This window comes from Polyodon spathula, chromosome 37 (assembly GCF_017654505.1).
Source record: "Polyodon spathula isolate WHYD16114869_AA chromosome 37, ASM1765450v1, whole genome shotgun sequence".
NCBI classification, from domain to species: Eukaryota; Metazoa; Chordata; class Actinopteri; order Acipenseriformes; family Polyodontidae; genus Polyodon; species Polyodon spathula.
This window is the reverse complement of record NC_054570.1, coordinates 3269630-3289791: the sequence shown is the minus strand read 5'-3', so window position 1 is coordinate 3289791 and position 20162 is coordinate 3269630. Positions and strand designations below refer to the sequence as shown.

The 20162-nt window shown below is 46.3% G+C and overlaps 1 protein-coding gene across 3 annotated transcripts; it reads right to left on the bottom strand.

Annotated features, from left to right (window-relative positions):
• Nucleotides 1-649: 649 nt before the first annotated feature.
• LOC121304310 (retinoic acid receptor RXR-beta-A) lies at nt 650-17858 on the bottom strand. Of its 3 annotated transcripts, XM_041235374.1 has the most exons (11): nt 17116-17849; nt 12651-12862; nt 11601-11754; nt 8258-8437; nt 7076-7099; nt 6172-6335; nt 5934-6063; nt 4611-4743; nt 3644-3735; nt 2820-2925; nt 651-2377 (listed from the first exon to the last, which is right to left on the bottom strand). In XM_041235374.1, exons 1-11 carry the CDS (start codon nt 17129-17131, stop codon nt 2230-2232), a joined length of 1359 nt encoding a protein of 452 aa, XP_041091308.1. In that variant the 5' UTR covers nt 17132-17849; the 3' UTR covers nt 651-2229. The 3 variants fall into 3 exon arrangements, with proteins under 3 accessions (XP_041091310.1, XP_041091308.1, XP_041091309.1); XM_041235376.1 differs by lacking the exon at nt 12651-12862 and having other exon boundaries at nt 650-2377; nt 17116-17858; XM_041235375.1 differs by lacking the exon at nt 7076-7099 and having other exon boundaries at nt 17116-17854.
• Nucleotides 17859-20162: the final 2304 nt, after the last annotated feature.

Genomic DNA, 20162 nt, shown 5'->3' with positions numbered 1-20162 from the left:
CAAGGAAAAAGACACCAAAATGGCCATTCACAGAAAGCAGCAGTAATCATGATGATAATAATAATAATATTCATTAGTACAAGGAGCAGTACATTTAGAAGCCCATCAGCTTTCTTAAAAATCAATTTCCAAACACCCTTTCCCAAAATGAACACAGAAAGCAAGAAGAATTAGTCATCATTATAGTTAATATTAGTTGCACGTTTTTTTCTTTAGAAACTGGTTTGGTTTTGCAACTGATTCTTCCTCGTTCACTGTCCTCGTTATATGTTGTTTAACAAGATCTCCTCTCTCTCTCTCCTTTCCAGAAACTGCTTTCTTTTTAGTTCATTAGTATTTCTCGTCCAATTTCATTTCTTTCTGGAGTGTCTTTCAATCCTTCTCTCATTCCTTTGTTATTTTTAAGAGGGGCTGCTTCAATGCAAGTTTCCATTTTGATCCATTCAAAATGGAAACATTTCAAACTGAAATAAAAGGTGGATTTTTCTAAGCAATACTGGTACAAACCACACACAGGCAGTCACTGTACTCCACTTGTATAACTGACTGATATATATAGATATATATATATATATATATTATATATATATATATATATATATAGAATATATATATATATATATATATATATAGATAGAGAGATAGAGAGAGAGAGAGAGAGAGAGAGAGAGAGAGAGAGAGAGAGAGAGAGGAGAGAGAGAGAGAGAGAATTCAAAGAAGTTCTTTCACATGGTTGAACAGAAGACTGGTTTTAATGAAGTCACACCTTTTGATTTCCAAATGTGTTTTTCACACAGGCCCTTCATAGTTTAGTTGATGAAACTGAGAATGCATTGCATCACAGAGACGGGAAAGGGGAGAGGGGATGGAATGGGTTTCCAAGGGTTACTGAGTCATGTAACTGATGCTGAATCTCTGGTATCCTTTTGAAATGAATCAGCTACTAGGAACTGGGTGAGCTCTGTTGGGCTGAATGGCCTCCTCTCGTTCATAAACTTTGTTCTGCTGAATAAAAATGAAACTCAAAAGTACAACCCAAATTGCAGTTTATTTAACAGAAGCTCAGAGTTCAAATCTCATAGTTTGTCTCTCGGTTTTGTTTAAAGTCTTCTACAAAATGTCTCTGCATCACATTATTTGAAGTCTTTCATATAAAATGACTATTGTTTTTATTGTATATAAAATGTGGGCAGTTCCATCTGTTATTGCAAGCAGCAGCCATCATAAAAAAAAAAATATTGCCAGGCCCATTTTGTAAACTTAGAAATTAGGAAGTTGTTCTAATTCCACATTGCAAGCAAGGACCCTCCTCTTTCCTCCCCCCTCTCTCTGTCTCTCTCCATTTTTGGTTAAAATCATTCTGTAGATAAGGTTGCTTATTGGTATTTCGTGCTGAAAGTGATCGCCACTGACAAAACAAATCCACCAATCTTTTTTGCACTAATTAGTTCCACAGTTCTGAATCGTGCAGCTCTGAAGAAAAACGCATTCCAGTAAACATGGGACTTTCATTGCAAAACATCAGGCACTACCGTGGGGTAAAGAAATCCGTTTGCACAAGCCTTGCTGCTTTTGGATAGTGTTTCACTTCCATGGTCAGCTGCAGGGTGACAACAATCCTCCCTCAAGCCACTACTGACCGAGGAGGTCCAAGTGTAAGAGATTTCCTGAGTCCAAGGCACGCAAACAGAGACTCCTTTTAACCTGCCGTTGCATCAGACGCTTCAAAATGGAAATACCGGTTTTCTCTGACACGTTTGTTTCAAGACAGTCCGAGAGTCATCTAGCGAATGGGCTCCCCTTGCTCAGGTGTGTTATTGAAATGAGCAGGGAGGTGCAGGAGGTTGAGAAACGAAGCCACTGGCGAATCTGCTCTGAGTGAACTGATTCTCATCACATCGTCTCATCTGCGAGTCTGGAGGGTTACTAGAACCATTTAACATCTGATCACATTAATATATTGAGTCCTGAAACCCAGGACTGGGTACAGTAGGGCTAGTGTGAGTTTCTAACCTTGCTCAAACTCCTGGCTCCTGATCATTTCAGTAATAGACTTCATTGAGGGGAGTTCTGAACCTCAGGACTGGGTGCAGGAGTCTCAAGCCGTGTAATGGAGATGCAAAACAGGTGGAACGAATCTTTTTGTGCGTGGCAGCTTCTTCAGTCTTGGTTGATTGCTGGAGCTCCGTCATGTCCAGCCCTGAATGGCGGTCTCTCTCACTCTCTCCTCTACGTGAGCTGGTGTGGTGCCTCCAGCATCTCCATGAGGAAGGTGTCGATGGGAGTGTCTCCAATCAGCTTGAAGAAGAACAGGTGCTCCAGGCATTTCAGACCAATCGAGCGCAGCGCTGGCAGGCGGAGGAGGAGCTTAGCGAACCTGGGAGGAGGGGCCACAAGAGAAAGGGAAGAAAATAGTGTTAGATGACAGAAGTACTGGACCCATTGCTATAAGAGCAACCTCTCCCTAGGGGTTATTTTTCTTAACCCTGAATGTGTGAAACTGAATGAAGACTGTTTAGACTGGAAGTCAAGGATGATTGCTGCAGAATTGTCTACATTTTTAGCATTGCTTTATAGTCTCCACTTAGTTGCTTCAAATTAGTTTCCCTTATATTTGCAATAACTCTTATCCTATTGCGAGATCTCAAATCCTGTGTCTCACAATCCAGACGGCAGTCCTGAAAGTTTCAGTGGGAACTGCCAGCTAAACAAACAGGGACCTCAGAATCTCTTGGGAAGAACATTCCCTGAAGCCAGGCAATTTCAATTTTAAAAGCACACCCCAGCAGCGATGCAGTATGGTGCACACACTCTCTCACCTGCCCTGCTGGTCTGGGTATCTCTGCTTGCAGTAGGACTCCAGGGAAGCGTAGACCTTCTCTCTCAGCAGCTCCACCTCACTGGGGTTAGACAGCCCCTTCGCATCTTGCAAATCGAAATGGCTGGTGTTAATTTTCAATGATGAACAGGAACAGGCAGAAGCAATGGAGTAACTATAGTGGTTGGCCAATTAAGACAGAAAATAAAATACCAAGGCAAAACCCACAAGCTAAATAAAATAGCTGGACACTGCTACAGGGAAGTGCCAGCTTGTTGAATGCAGGTCTCCATCCCCCAGTCTTATACCAGCTTTGTTTTACACACAGCCCTCTCTCTGCAGCTTTACAGGAACATGGAGCTCAGGACAGGGCTTTAGAAGCGAATAATACATCAAATATAAATATTACTAAGCTATATATTAGCATCGTTATGGATGAGGTAGTTGAGGAACTAGAATAACATTCTTCATCCATCCATAAACTAACATGCATCCTCCTGCCAGACTGAAAAAGCACTCGCGCACATGCACACACACTATTTTCAGAGACCACCCTTCACAACCACGCACACGCAGTGGAGACCACCCTTCACAACCACGCACACGCAGCGGAGACCACCCTTCACAACCACGCACACACAGTGGAGACCACCCTTCACAACCACGCACACGCAGCGGAGACCACCCTTCACAACCACGCACACGCAGCGGAGACCATCCTTCCTTCCAGGGGCTTATGGGTTTTTAGCCGCCCTCATTCATGGAATAACCACACCACTCCTGAGAATGTCCTCTGTTTACACAGTCTCTCCCTGTCCCTCTCACCTGGGTTGAATAGTATGATGGCTCGCAGGCAGCCTAGCTCAGTCTTGTCCATCTGCATGTCTCTCATCTTGGAGACGAGCTCAGTCAGCACCCTGCAGAGACACAGCTTCAGTACAGTAGCAGCTGCGGACGGTCGCGGGTTACCTTTCCCACACAGCCTCGCTATTGGCAGTGCTGGAGATTTCTAGGGCAGTCTTGTATTTATAAAAAGGTCCCAGCCACAATCAACACCTTTTAAACAGTATGGCAACAGTGGCTGTGAACCTGTGAAAGACGCGCCCCCCACACTGTAGATGTGTATTTTGTATTAAGCCTGTATTAAACCAATTATAACGTGTCTCCTTATTGCTTTCTGTATGAACAGGGTGCTGGTTCTGATTGCTTTCTGTATTAACAGGGTGCTGATTCTGATTGCGTTCTGTATGAACAGGGTGCCGGTTCTGACTGCGTTCTGTATGAACAGGGTGCTGGTTCTGATTGCTTTCTGTATGAACAGGGTGCTGGTTCTGATTGCTTTCTGTATGAACAGGGTGCTGGCTCTGATTGAGTTCTGTACGAACAGGGTGAACCAGGTCCGACATTACTATTTTCCCTTTCCGGTCCGATGTCGGACCCAGTCCAACATCATCAAAAAGACGTCAAGCGCAGGTCTCTCGTCATTTTTTTCTCCGAAAAAAGCAGAGAAAACCTTTCAATGTCCGAGTGAGACCGATAGAAGCTGAAAAAAAAAAGGGGGCGTATCTGAGCAATACACACAGCCCCTGCACCACAGGGATAAACAAACAAGACAGCTGCTTCCGCATCCCGCGCTCAAACAATATCACGGACATCTGCAGAGCTTTTTGAGATGTTATGGTAATAAAATAATGACTTTAGGTAGAATTGAAAGCAACGCAAAACAATGTTGTGTGAATTCTGCATCTCAACATACAGGCCCTGCATTGGCTGGTACTGGTTCCCTGCTCACCTGTCAAAGATGGCCCCCACTCCAGCGCTGTGCGCGCTGTTCCGATGCACATGTAAACCAGTCGCCAGCAAAATACCGTCCTTCACAGTGATGGAGCGATGAGAGAACGAGGCAATGAGCAACTCGTTCCAGCCTGAGAGAGAGAGGGGGAGAGAGAGACAGAGAGGGGAGAGAGAGGGGGGCAAAGAGAGAGAGAGAGAGAGGGGGGGAGAGAGAGGGGGGAGAGCAAAAAAAAAAAAAAAAAAAAAAAAAAAAAAAAAAAAAAAAAAAAAAAAAAGAGAGAGAGAGAGAGAGAGAGAGAGAGAGAGAGAGAGAGAGAGAGAGAGAGAGAGAGAGAGAGAGAGAGAGAGAGAGAGAGAGAGGGGGAGAGAGAGAGGGGGAGAGAGAGAGAGGGGGGGGGGGGGGGGGGGGGGGAAGAGAGAGAGAAAACCCAGAAGAGCAAGTGGCCTCAATCAGATCCTCAATGAGATGTTGAAGCACAGCGACTGTGCTCTGCAGGCAGCTCTGTGAGGCTGTTCAACCTCGTCCTGCTGTTCCCCAAAATAACTTTTTTACCCCATTTAGGCAGGAGAGAGGAGCGAGGAGTGAGACAGCGCTGTAGCCTCCACCCTACTGTCTTCAACATTTATATCAATGATCTGCCTACCAACTTTCACACAGAGAATCCCCCAACAGCGGCTGCAGAGCAGAGCTGGGGAGAGTCCCTCTGCGGATCCCTATACAGAAAAGAAGAACTCAGTTCAGAAAGCAGCTCAAACTCCCTCCACTTCAAACACTGGAATCAGTCTCGGGCAGTGCACTTAAACCATCTTTGCCCACCTGCATGCACCCCTCTCCTCCAGAACTGGCATTAATATCCAGGAGAGCCCTGGCACTGAGCCCATCAGACATGAGGCACCAGTACCCTGGTAGAAAACTACACCCAATGTAGATTAAATATCAAAACAGATGCCATCTCTACAGATCTACAACAGAGACTACACCCTGGCAGAGTATCTAATTCTATAGAGTCCTGTCACAGGGCCAGAGACAGATAATAGACGAGACAGACTATCACTGTTCATTTCACGTGTCAATACATTGTATCTTTGGCAATACTGAACTTGGGAAGGAGAGGAGAGGAGACTAGAGGAGAGAGTGAGAGGTAAGGGTGAGAGAAAACAGGTGGGGAGAGCGTGAGAGGAAAGTGTAAGCTGACAGAGAGCAAGACACTGTTCTTCACAGTGATAATGTGATGAGAGGGGGGTGGGGGGGGTAATACACACCCCTCAGAAGCAAGGGAGGGACAGACAAACAGAGACAGACAGGCTCGCACACACTCACCTGCTCTGAGCAGGATGACCTGGTCGTCCAGCGGCAGCTCTGAGAAGTGAGGGATCCTCTTGGCCCACTCCACCAGGGTGAAGAGCTGCTTGTCAGCCGCCTGGCAGATATTAGTGACGGGGTCATTGGGCTAGAGAAAGAGAAGGAGAGAGAGGAGAGAGAGAGAGGGGAGTTAATATAGCCAGAGAGAGAGAGTTACTCACAGTTTGCAGTGTGTGCGTGTGTCAGTGTTACTCACAGAGTTTGCTGTGCTGGCTGTGCCATCGGCATGCAGCTCTGTTTTCTGCTCCACGGCCATCTCTGCATCCAGGATCTTCTCCACTGGCATCTCCTCGTTCAACCCGCTGGTGGACTCCACCTCGCCCTCCTTCTCCTTATTGCGCTGCCTCTCCTCCTGCACAGCTGCACAGAGAGACAGAGACAGACAGGGATAACACCTAGTTAGCGCAGCATCACACACACACCCACCCACCCCACTCACTCACACACACATGTATATCGGGTTTATAAGGACTTTGCATAGACTCCCATATAGTGCAGATTTCCTATTCTAAAGGGAAACAGAGGGGCCTGGGGGAGGGAGGAAGGATCAACTATAAAAAGCTGTGGCAAAAACAAATGCTTTTAACGTCTGCTTTGTTCAAAATATCCCTTTAAACATTAACACAAGGACATGGCCTGTTTTATCAGGTTTTCCAGATTTGGGCGGATTTGTTAACCCTGTAACACTATAAATGTGACCTCGTACATACACTGAAACCACTCCAGAGAAATAAAATTACATCTTAAACTCAAGCAACCCCCCACCCCCCCAGTGAGTTCTCCTTGATATTCAAAACGCTCTTCCACTGTAAAATTTGTTTAAAAAAAAAAAAAAAAAAAAAAAAATATATATATATATATATATATATATATATATATATATATATATATATATATATATATATATAAATCATTTCTAATGCATTTTCACAACTTGAAACCACTGGTGTTGTAACCTTTAATAAAATATAAATAAACACTTGCTTTGAATTTATACAGATTTGCCCTTGATGGAACACAGGTTTATTCACGCACAGACAAGCTTTCAGAAACACCCTCACACACACACACAGCTTCCCCAACTCCCTTTTTCTGCTTACTGCGCTGTCGTTCATCTTGGACAACTAGAGGGGGAGACAGAGAGAAGGAGAAAGGGCATTAATACAGTCTTCTCTCTCTCCATCATTAAACTACACAGAGAGGGGAGAGAAAGAGGGGGCCGACACAAGCCTTCTGTCTCTCTCCACTGTTAAAACAGAGAGGGGAGAGAAAGAGGGGGTTGATATAATGCTAGCGTCTCTCTCTCTCTCTCTCTCTCTCTCTCTCTCTCCCCACTACCTAATCATTGCATCTGTTTCAGCACAGTCCCCCTGTCCATACCATAAGGGAGAGAGAGGGTCTGGGATCAGTTCGTGGGTGTTGACATTCTGATTAAATCTACTTAATCTGTTTTAGTACCACACATGTTTTAAGATGAACACACGTCTTTTAAAACTGCAAACGTTAGACCTATATAGAAAATGTCAAGGGGGGATATTAGCTACAAATAAGATTACAGCAATGCAAGACCAGGACTGACTCAAACGGCTCTGCAATGGGAGTCTTATTATCATCATCATTATGATGAAAGTAGCTTCAGATATAATTTATTTACTGTTTGCTGACATTCTGCAATCAATATGATTGGTAACGCCACAAATGGAGCAACACAAAGATTGCAAACACTGTGAAACAGCAAGGGGGCGGGGCTTCTGCATGGCAGAGTGAAGGATTCGGAGCAGTTTGATCCAGTCCTGGTTTTACTACGAGTTTAATAAGACACACCTGAGCTTGTGACCTGTACACTGGGGCTAATCAGGCTTGTAGTAAAACCTGGAATGGGTCAAGCTGCTGTGCAATAGGAGAGTCACTCCCAGCCCTGTGTCAGCGCTGCTGTGCAATAGGAGAGTCACTCCCAGCCCTGTGTCAGCGCTGCTGTGCAATAGGAGAGTCACTCCCAGCCCTGTGTCAGCGCTGCTGTGCAATAGGAGAGTCACTCCCAGCCCTGTGTCAGCGCTGCTGTGCAATAGGAGAGTCACTCCCAGCCCCTGTGTCAGCGCTGCTGTGCAATAGGAGAGTCACTCCCAGCCCTGTGTCAGCGCTGCTGTGCAATAGGAGAGTCACTCCCAGCCCTGTGTCAGCGCTGCTGTGCAATAGGAGAGTCACTCCCAGCCCTGTGTCAGCGCTGCTGTGCAATAGGAGAGTCACTCCCAGCCCTGTGTCAGTCCTGCAGCCTCCCTCACCTTCCCTCTTCATGCCCATGGCCAGGCATTTCTGGTAGCGGCAGTACTGGCACCGGTTCCTCTGCCGCTTGTCCACCAGGCAGTCCTTGTTGTCTCTGCAGGTGTAGGTGAGGTCCTTCCGCACTGTGCGCTTGAAGAAACCCTTACAGCCTTCGCAGCTGTACACACCATAGTGCTTACCTGGAGAGAGAGGGGGGGGGAGAGAGAGAGAGAGAGAGAGAGAGAGAGAGAGAGAGAGAGAGAGAGATTAGTAATTTGGAATGAAATGTCATATCTTTAGTCTGATCTTTGACAAAAAGGGGGGGGGGGGGGGGGGGGGTGGGGGGGGGGGGGGAAACAAAAGGGGGGGGGGGGGGGGGGGGGGGGGGCAGGGGCTGGACTCGTATGTGTCTCGGGGACCCAGCCCCTGCACCACAGAGATAACACGGACACAAACAAACAAGAGAGCTGCTTCCACATCCAGCGCTCAAAGAATATCACGGACATTTGCAGAGCTTTTTGAGATGTTATAGCAATAAAATAATGACTTGGGTCGCATTCTTGAGGAGTTTGGTGATAAAACGAGTGATCAGGAGAGGATTTATCAGGATGCACGTCTATAAAGAGGTATCTGAAAAATACAGCGAAGAGGAAAGAGTTTCAGAGTTTGAAATACACAAAAAAAAAAAAAAAACACAGATTCAGGTTTGTTTCCCCATTTTTCATATTGCTTGTCGCAAAGAAATATTTTAAATTGGAAACTCTGTAATACAAAAACAGACATTAACAAAAGAACGTTCTTGCAGTACAGCAACTGCAGGAGGCGCTGTGGCGCAGTGTGCCAGTCACGTGTCAGTCGTTTAGCTTCGTGGCTCTGACTCTCTGGAACTCTCTCCCAGCTTTGGTGCGTGATGCTCCCACCGTCGCTCGCTTTAAATCAGCTCTCAAGACCCGCCTGTTCTCTTCCGTGCTCTTTAAGCCTGATACCTGCTATTAGCTGCTGTGTTGCTGCTGCTATTTCATGTATTCTGCACTTTCCACTGTATTTAATGTACTATTTCATGTATGAAGCTACTAACAAGCATTATGAACTTTCCACTCTATTTAAGGTATAAGGCATTGTTTTTTTTTTACTGTATATCATGTATGATGCATTTCCCTGTATTTAAAGTATTATGGATTTTCTTGTTAGTGCATCTTGTAAAGCGCTTTGATGGAGGTCCTTTGAAGGTGCTATATAAAAAAGATTGATTGATTGAAAGCTGCTGTAAACACAACGCATTGATTGAACACAGCAGGGCAGTGAATGAGTGAAACGTACTGACTAAGCAGTTAATAATAATAATAATAATAATAATAATATAATAATAATAATAATAATAATAATAATAATAATAATAATAATAATAAATAGAAAATCTATTGGTTTATTAAAACAGAGAGTCAAAAACAACAATTAACGTCCTGACATGATATTAGTAAACAGCGGATTACTGCTGCTGATCCACCTCTCCCTCTGCTTTGACCTGGCTCTGGGGCAGGGCAGGGCAGGGCAGGGTCTGTACCAAACAAAACTGTCCCACCCTGTCCGGGTGAGGGTGGAGTTATAGGGTAAACCCTGACTTCCGGGAGACGAGCAGAACGCAAATTAAAAAAGGTATTTCATTATTTGTTTTTGCATTAATGATTTTCCAATTTCTAACTGGAAAACGGAAAACAGCCCAGTTCTTGTGCGGCAAGGTTTGTCGTGAAAACCCAAGTCGTTTTCTGGCTTTCAGATTCAGAATGCAAAAGCAACCGGAGGAAATGTAAGGACCACTCTCCTACACAACTCTACTTTCACTGTCCCTGTGAGCCCACTCCACCCTGATCAGCCAACCGGATCCCACCAACGCCGGGAGAGAGAGCGGGGGTGGGGGTGGGGAATGGTCCTGACCACCTCTGTCCAGCAGCGGTATTCAGTCACACACACACCCCTCCGCTCTGACTAGATGGCGTGACCCAGCGCCCAAACACTGGCAACACAGAAGCACAAAGCAAAACTGAATAACATAAAAAGTTCTGGAACAAGCCATGGTGCTCAAATCTCTCTCAAACAGCAGCGTTCCCATGTCATAAACGTGCCGCAATATAGTATATTTAACTAAGATTAATACTCTGCATCACAAGTCTGGTCCTGGGAAAGGCCAATTTGACTGAATTTTGTCTACAAACAGACAATTTTCACCATCAATTTATTCAGAAAATAAGTGCAGTGTGGAAATTGGTAACAAAAGAACAGAGTTCTTCACACAGGGGCATGGAGTGAGACAGGGCTGCAGGCTGAGCCCCACAGTCCCTGGTCTCACTTTACACAACACAGAAATTCAATTCCTGCTCTATGCAGATGATCTGGTCCTGCTGTCCCCCACAGAGCAGAGCCTGGCACTGCTAGACCAGCACTGTCAGACCTGAGCCCTGGCAGTAAACATGAACAAGACCAGAATTATGGTCTTCCAGAAGAAAGCCAGATCCGCTTCACTGTGGACACCACCACCTTAGATTAGAACACCAGTTACAACTACCTGGGTCTGATAATCAGTGCATCAGGGAGTTTTAATATGGCTATAAATGCATTCAAAGACAAGGAACAAAGGGCTTTATGCCATAAAAAAAGGCTTTACAAAATTAAACCACCAATAAAAACGTGGTTAAAACTTTGACAGCGTCAGCCAATTCTTCTGCACTGTAGTGAAGTCTGGGCTCCCCTTAACCCTCAGTGTAAGAAATGGGATCAAAGACCAACAGAAAATTTCCATTTAGAATTCTGCAAAACCCTCCTGCAGGTTCACAGGATTGCAGCCAGCAGCGCCTGCAGGGCTGAACTGGGCCGGGTCCCCTTACTGCACTCCATGCAGAAATGAGCGCTGAATACACTGGGTCCATCTACAGCAGGCTGATCAGCCGTCCAATCAGCACACAGCACTGAGGAGCTCCACATTGTCTCCAGATGAGAATCATCTCAGCAAACTGGTACTGAAGCTCAGCCAACTGAGCCATATTAAACAGCAGAGAGCTTCAGAACACCTCCACCTGTGTCGTGTTTGTTATTACTGAGCTCTGCGTCACCTCTACACCTGCGCACTTGCAAACCACTCTGCCACAAGCTTTTTTTTTTTATTGAATTTAAAATTGAGAGACAGAGGGGTTTAATACAGAGAGAGAAACAGAGACAAAGCGGTTTAATACGGCGAGAAACACAGACAGGGGTTTCATACAGAGAGAGACAGCTGCGCGTGCCGCAGTGCTCACCTACAGAAAGACACAGGATTGAAGACTCGTACACAAAGCCAGTCCCTCTCTCCCTGTCCCCCTGCGTCCTTACCCGAGGACCTGTCCCCACAGATCGCGCAGAGCCGTTTCTGTGACGTCATGGGTCCCGGGCTGTGCGCTGGCACGCCCTTGAGTCCAAAGGGGGGCTTGACGTCATCCGAGCTGCTGACAGCGTGGCGCCCCGACATGCTGACTGTGGAGTTAATCTGGGGAGACACACAGAGACAGCACAGGTTCAGTTAACTACATATACGACTGCCCAGATGGAAGTCAGACTCCTATTGCGTAGCACCTTCACCCATTCCAGGTTTTATTACATGCTTCAGTCACAGCGTGTCCGATTCAACTCATAGTGAAACCAGGAATAGAAAACCACTAGGCACTTGGAGCGTATTCCGATCCCTGGACTGCAAAGAAGGCTGCTCTAGTTAGTTTGTACGTTTTCACGTGGCATTGACCTGCAGAGGCAGGAGGGGGAGATCCACCATCAGCGACTTGCGGTTACAAACAGACAGAGGGCAGACGTCAGCAGAGCATTTCCCAATTTAAGATTGGATTAGAACACAGTCCTGGACTGACAAGCTCACCGAAACTCAAATAAATACCTCTCGACGACATTCAAAGAGACTGGCGGCCGGCTGATTTACTCTGGTCAATTCATTGTTAATGCTCACAGGCCTGTGCCTCAGTGCTCTATTGTTGAGTATAAGATTGGTTTTAGGGATACAGTGAGGATGTATTTACTTGGTCTTTACTGAGGCGGATCTGGGTGCATGTTGAGAATAGGTCTTGTTTTAGGGGTACAGTTCTGAGTGCATGTTGAGAATAGGTCTTGTTTTAGGGGTACAGATCTGGGTGGATGTTGAGAATAGGTCTTGTTTTAGGGGTACAGATCTGGGTGCATGTTGAGAATAGGTCTTGTTTTAGGGGTACAGATCTGGGTGCATGTTGAGAATAGGTCTTGTTTTAGGGGTACAGATCTGGGTGCATGTTGAGAATAGGTCTTGTTTTAGGGGTACAGATCTGGGTGCATGCCTTTTCAAGGGCTGTGGATGGAGGGGATGCTTTTTGGGAGTTGGAGGTACAGGACGCTACTGGTTACCTGGGGGCTGCTGATAGGTCCGTAGCCGATAGAAGGGGTGCTGGGCAGGCTAGGAGAGCCAATGGAGGAGCTGATGACAGAGAAGGGAGACCCCAGGCTGCTGATTGGAGAGTTCAGCGATGAGGTCATGGCAGCGGGGGGGAGGGGAGGCAGGGGGGGGCTGCGCTGGGCTGCAGGAGAGCTGACCGAAGAACTGTCTGGACTTCTACAGTCTGCAAGAAAGACAGCGAGAGAGAGACACATTCAGCGAGTGGAGGTCACAAACACTGAGTCTGCGAGAGACATTCAAAGGAGGGGCGGGTGGGTGGTTAACTCTTTCAGGTGCGTTTACGCTAGCACAAATATTCTGCAACGAGCAGACAAGGGGACCAGTATACTTTGTAGTGTAAACGTGCCAAGGAAATGTTCCGGAAAAATTGGAGAAAATACCCAACAGGCTCTGCACGCCAGCGCCCGGCCTTTCAAACTTCCAAGGCATTCCATCTAAATAAAGCTCTCATCACAGACTGAGCTATCAAAGATGGTTTCCACAACACACTACACTAAAGGGTCTTCAAGAGGATCCAGATTTGTTTTTTAAATGGATCTTAAACTTTAAAACGATGTAACCCCTCTCTCCTTCTGTCAACTGCCCGAGTGCAGCTGGAAAGGTTTCTGAAGACAGAAACAGTGCAGACACAAACAAACAAGATAAAAGATATAAACTAGACTGAATCAAGCAGACAAGCGTTTCAGCTAGTGCCTTCATCACAGTTACTGATGATCACACGTATAGCTACAATGGGGTGAGGCTGCCACTGGCACCACAGTATGCCAAACTATACCCTTCCCAAATGATCTTCAATGGCAATATAGACAGAGAGTGACACTTCAGTAGCAAAGCAATGGTTATATCTTATGCTAGAAGAAACTGACAACACCCAAGGCAAAAACCAAGCTGAAGTACAAGTCTTGTCTTCTTGAAGGCACTAGAGCCCAAACGCTCATCTGCTTCTATTTTCACTTCTCTATAACACGGATTCAGGCAGACAAACAAACAGAGAGGAGAGACTTGGGATCCTGGATCACACCCAACAGAACAGGTGTTGTTCAGAGAGACATCCTCCCCCCCCCCCCCAGGCGCAAGACTGTGCCAAGTAACTGAAGGTGAGCTTTCTGGTTCTCGCATTTAACTGAAGCCTCGACCTCCCCTGGTAACTGAACTGGATTGAAACGCAGCGCGCAGTAAATTAGGATTCCCAGTCTCAAAGCCAAATGAAGAATGTGATCTTGTGTGACACATACCCAGCGGGGCAACGCTTCAGCCTGGCCCTTCAGTTCACTACATTCGGGAGGGGGGTTTACTCCCCCCCCTTTGCGTACCCCCCTCCCAAATGCAGTGAATTGAAGAGCCAGGCTGAAGCATTGCCCCGCTGGGTACGTGTCACACAAGATAAACACCTTAAAAATCTCTCCCCCCACTGCGGCCAGGTGAGCGAGTGAGTGCAGGTGAAGGCAATGCAGAAATGCAGAAGGAACAGGCAGACAACGGTATCCAGGAACGAGGGTGTTTATTGAGCTAATACTGTCCAGAGCCTGACGGCAAACACCTGTAAATAATAATGTTGTAAAGTCATACAGCGCGTGTATCACTTTATTTATAATCCCCGGGTTTGACCTGTTCTATTCTATTGGGCTCAGAGTGACACACTGGTAGTGCTGGAGCGTGCCTGTTCTATTCTATTGGGCTCAGAGTGACACACTGGCAGTGATGGAGCGTGCCTGTTCTATTCTATTGGGCTCAGAGTAACACACTGGTAGTGCTGGAGCGTGCCTGTTCTATTCTATTGGGCTCAGAGTGACACACTGGTAGTGCTGGAGCGTGCCTGTTCTATTCTATTGGGCTCAGAGTGACACACTGGTAGTGCTGGAGCGTGCCTGTTCTATTCTATTGGGCTCAGAGTGACACACTGGTAGTGCTGGAGCGTGCCTGTTCTATTCTATTGGGCTCAGAGTGACACACTGGTAGTGCTGGAGCGTGCCTGTTCTATTCTATTGGGCTCAGAGTGACACACTGGTAGTGCTGGAGCGTGCCTGTTCTATTCTATTGGGCTCAGAGTGACACACTGGTAGTGCTGGAGCGTGCCTGTTCTATTCTATTGGGCTCAGAGTGACACACTGGTAGTGCTGGAGCGTGCCTGTTCTATTCTATTGGGCTCAGAGTGACACACTGGTAGTGCTGGAGCGTGCCTGTTCTATTCTATTGGGCTCAGAGTGACACACTGGTAGTGCTGGAGCGTGCCTGTTCTATTCTATTGGGCTCAGAGTGACACACTGGTAGTGCTGGAGCGTGCCTGTTCTATTCTATTGGGCTCAGAGTGACACACTGGTAGTGCTGGAGCGTGCCTGTTCTATTCTATTGGGCTCAGAGTGACACACTGGTAGTGCTGGAGCGTGCCTGTTCTATTCTATTGGGCTCAGAGTGACACACTGGTAGTGCTGGAGCGTGCCTGTTCTATTCTATTGGGCTCAGAGTGACACACTGGTAGTGCTGGAGCGTGCCTGTTCTATTCTATTGGGCTCAGAGTGACACACTGGTAGTGCTGGAGCGTGCCTGTTCTATTCTATTGGGCTCAGAGTGACACACTGGTAGTGCTGGAGCGTGCCTGTTCTATTCTATTGGGCTCAGAGTGACACACTGGTAGTGCTGGAGCGTGCCTGTTCTATTCTATTGGGCTCAGAGTGACACACTGGTAGTGCTGGAGCGTGCCTGTTCTATTCTATTGGGCTCAGAGTGACACACTGGTAGTGCTGGAGCGTGCCTGTTCTATTCTATTGGGCTCAGAGTGACACACTGGTAGTGCTGGAGCGTGCCTGTTCTATTCTATTGGGCTCAGAGTGACACACTGGTAGTGCTGGAGCGTGCCTGTTCTATTCTATTGGGCTCAGAGTGACACACTGGTAGTGCTGGAGCGTGCCTGTTCTATTCTATTGGGCTCAGAGTGACACACTGGTAGTGCTGGAGCGTGCCTGTTCTATTCTATTGGGCTCAGAGTGACACACTGGTAGTGCTGGAGCGTGCCTGTTCTATTCTATTGGGCTCAGAGTGACACACTGGTAGTGCTGGAGCGTGCCTGTTCTATTCTATTGGGCTCAGAGTGACACACTGGTAGTGCTGGAGCGTGCCTGTTCTATTCTATTGGGCTCAGAGTGACACACTGGTAGTGCTGGAGCGTGCCTGTTCTATTCTATTGGGCTCAGAGTGACACACTCAGAGTGGTAGTGCTGGAGCATGCCTGTTCTATTCTATTGGGCTCAGAGTGACACACTGGTAGTGCTGGAGCATGCCTGTTCTATTCTATTGGGCTCAGAGTGACACACTGGTAGTGCTGGAGCGTGCCTGTTCTATTCTATTGGGCTCAGTGTGACACACACGTAGTGGCTAGCAGGGGGGGGGGGGGGGGGGGGGGGGGGGGGGGGCTTGTGTTCCTACAGCTATAAAAATTACCTTCCTTGGTGGGGAATGGAGATAAACTGGCTTGTCAACACTGTCCGCTGCTGGCCCTGAAAGGCTAAACTGAGGAAGACGTGAAGGAATTCGATTTTAAATAGAATTGAGGAGAGAAAAACATGACCAATCAAAACATGAGGTCTTTCCTTCTGTAACAAAAACTTTTTTTTTTAAAGCTTCTAAAAAGATTAACTTTCCCCCATGATTAGTCACAGCTGGGTTTCATTCCAGTGTTTGGCAGCTCCCATGACAGCAGCACCGGCGTGTTTAGGGGTGACCCCGCGATCGCCAGGCAGACGTCACTGATGCAATCTGGGGGTTCCCTGAGGCTGTAATAAACCCAGCTGTGGCTTCTCGGGGTGTCGGCTGCTCTATGCTACATATCGCTTGTACCGGAATCTGCAGTTCCGCGGAGGAGCCTGTCTGACTCACACCTCTGTGCGCTCAGCCTGTGCACAGGTCAGTCACACTGATGTATTCTGACACAACACCCATAATCTACCAGCAACTTCCACCAACACCAAACACGACAATTACAACAACAACAACAAAAAAAAATCATTTCAAAAAATCATTTTTTTGTTTTTGTTTCGTGGCTGAATAATTTAAACATGACTATGACACGCACATACACACACAAAACAAGATGAACCGTAATCGCTCAATTTAAAAGGATATATAGCTTACACTAGTCTGTATCAAATACTGCAAAAAGAAACAAAAAACGTGTATTTGTCTGCATATCTAAGACGTAATGATTAAAGAACAGATTTACACAACAACCACAACCCATGCAAGCTCCAGTGATGTGGTGTGTGTGTGTAATAAACCGCGATTATTCACAGGACCCCCAGCAATGTTAAAAGCCCCACTCAAACACATTTCCGAGGGATCTGTAAGTAAACCCGATTCATTCACACGTCTCCACTCTCACCGTGTGCAGTTTAGCATTGCAATATCTCGGTTTAATCTTACCTCGGCTGTCGCCCATCCCGTTCAGCCAGACCGCCGGGAGAAGCAACTCGGGCCTCCGAACAGCCTCTGAACTCTTACCCGCCTGCCCGGGGATTGGCGCGGCGCGACAAGAAGGTCAAACAAAACGATTTAAATCAAAAAACCCGACCGAAACCTTCGCTGCAAAACCGTCCCCGGCCAAACTAACACCCTCTGGCAAGATCTCGCCTAGGTAGACGTGCCTCGTTGCCAGCAAACTCACCCCGCAAAACAAAAAAATAAAGGCATTGTTTACATACATAATATGTGACCCTAGGCAAAGGTGTGCCCGTTTCCAAAGCCTTTATAGTATATAAAACTGTTTTTGAGCGAGGTAAATGTGACTTATAACACCTGGTCGGCAGGTAGGGTATACAGGAATCAGGTAAGCCCTGTTTATTTAGTATTTATTAATGTTTCCTATGCGCAGGAAACCGCGCAGGCTGTGAAACTGGAGCCATTTTGGCTCAGTGGGGTCCGCTTCGAGCATGCAGCTCGGACACAGAATGGCGACCACGGGAAAAAAACGCATGCGAAAGCAAACACAGTCAGACGCTTATTGTTGTAACTGTTATCCCTTGCTAATCGTAGCAGTTTTTTTTTTTTAAAAAAAGAGTAGTGATGGGGAAAGTGATGCCTCGTCAATTGAACTATCAATTGAAGGTTTGATCCGAATCAAATGAAGCGCTTCGTGCTCTTTGGCGCCACCTAGTGGTCGATCTGCACAAGCCAATGCCTTTAGAGAAATGAAACAGAACTATTAACACCATTAATGCATTTACAGTATAATCGTAAATCTCGAAAAACTACTCACTTCTAAATCATTTGTAGTCGTTTTTGTATTACTTTAGTATAAATACATGTTAATTGGGATTCATATGTTGGTTGGTTTTTTTTCTGACTTTATGTGAACGAAAAGACACACATTTGCCCGTTTTCCCATTGGAAATAGTGATATTTTGAAACATCACTGTCCTGGTCACAAAAGCAAAGTTTGTGGGGAATAGCCATTTTCTATACTTTTGAGGAATAAGCAATTAGGAAATAACATTTACTACCCAGGAACAAAAAAACACAGTGTAATGTAATTGTAAAATACATTCGGATAGAATTGCTCAGTTGATTATTAGTAACACAACTTGCGTTTGAAGCAACTATAAATTTTGTCTTCCTCTTATATATGTATGTAAAGTGCTTTTTAAAGTAAACTTGCTAAACCATTAACACGTGTATTAGTAGGAAGGTAAGTGATGGTTAGGGTACAGTGTGTTTCAGCGGTGTGTTTCAGGGGCTGTGTTAGATAGATGGTTAGGGTACGGTGTGTTTCAGCTAAACCAACACAGTGTAATGTAATTGTAAAATACATTCGGATAGTGTTTCAGCTCAGGGGCTGTGTTAGATAAGTATGGTTAGGGTAACACAACTTGCGTTTGAAGCAACTATAAATTTTGTCTTCCTCTTATATATGTATGTAAAGTGCTGTGTTAGATAAGTGATGGTTAAACGGTGTGTTTCAGCTCAAACTGTGTTAGATAAGTGATGGTGTACGGTGTGTTTCAGCTCAGGGACTGTGTTAGATAAGTGATGGTTAGGGTACAGTGTGTTTCAGCTCAGGGGCTGTGTTAGATAAGTGATGGTTAGGGTACAGTGTGTTTCAGCTCAGGGGCTGTGTTAGATAAGTGATGGTTAGGGGTTTCAGTACTGTGTTAGATAAGTGATGGTTAGGGGTGTGTTTCAGCTCAGGAGCTGTGTTAGATAAGTGATGGTTAGGGTACGGTGTGTTTCAGCTCAGGGGCTGTGTTAGATAAGTGATGGTTAGGGTACGGTGTGTTTCAGCTCAGGGGCTGTGTTAGATAAGTGATGGTTAGGGTACAGTGTGTTTCAGCTCAGGGGCTGTGTTAGATAAGTGATGGTTAGGGTACGGTGTGTTTCAGCTCAGGGGCTGTGTTAGATAAGTGATGGTTAGGGTACGGTGTGTTTCAGCTCAGGGACTGTGTTAGATAAGTGATGGTTAGGGTACGGTGTGTTTCAGCTCAGGGGCTGTGTTAGATAAGTGATGGTTAGGGTACGGTGTGTTTCAGCTCAGGGGCTGTGTTAGATAAGTGATGGTTAGGGTACGGTGTGTTTCAGCTCAGGGGCTGTGTTAGATAAGTGATGGTTAGGGTACGGTGTGTTTCAGCTCAGGGGCTGTGTTAGATAAGTGATGGTTAGGGTACGGTGTGTTTCAGCTCAGGGGCTGTGTTAGATAAGTGATGGTTAGGGTACGGTGTGTTTCAGCTCAGGAGCTGTGTTAGATAAGTGATGGTTAGGGTACGGTGTGTTTCAGCTCAGGGACTGTGTTAGATAAGTGATGGTTAGGGTACGGTGTGTTTCAGCTCAGGAGCTGTGTTAGATAAGTGATGGTTAGGGTACAGTGTGTTTCAGCTCAGGGGCTGTGTTAGATAAGTGATGGTTAGGGTACGGTGTGTTTCAGCTCAGGGGCTGTGTTAGATAAGTGATGGTTAGGGTACAGTGTGTTTCAGCTCAGGGACTGTGTTAGATAAGTGATGGTTAGGGTACGGTGTGTTTCAGCTCAGGGGCTGTGTTAGATAAGTGATGGTTAGGGTACGGTGTGTTTCAGCTCAGGGACTGTGTTAGATAAGTGATGGTTAGGGTACGGTGTGTTTCAGCTCAGGGGCTGTGTTAGATAAGTGATGGTTAGGGTACGGTGTGTTTCAGCTCAGGGACTGTGTTAGATAAGTGATGGTTAGGGTACGGTGTGTTTCAGCTCAGGGGCTGTGTTAGATAAGTGATGGTTAGGGTACGGTGTGTTTCAGCTCAGGGGCTGTGTTAGATAAGTGATGGTTAGGGTACGGTGTGTTTCAGCTCAGGGGCTGTGTTAGATAAGTGATGGTTAGGGTACGGTGTGTTTCAGCTCAGGGGCTGTGTTAGATAAGTGATGGTTAGGGTACGGTGTGTTTCAGCTCAGGGACTGTGTTAGATAAGTGATGGTTAGGGTACGGTGTGTTTCAGCTCAGGGACTGTGTTAG

Excerpts from the sequence above, each read along its gene's own strand:
- LOC121304310 (XM_041235374.1), bottom strand. Across the intron at positions 4,744-5,933 it reads GGTCATCCTGCTCAGAGCAG|GCTGGAACGAGTTGCTCATT; the intron begins GTGAGTGTGTGC and ends TCTCTCTCTCAG. Across the intron at positions 2,926-3,643 it reads CATCATACTATTCAACCCAG|ATGCGAAGGGGCTGTCTAAC; the intron begins GTGAGAGGGACA and ends TCGATTTGCAAG.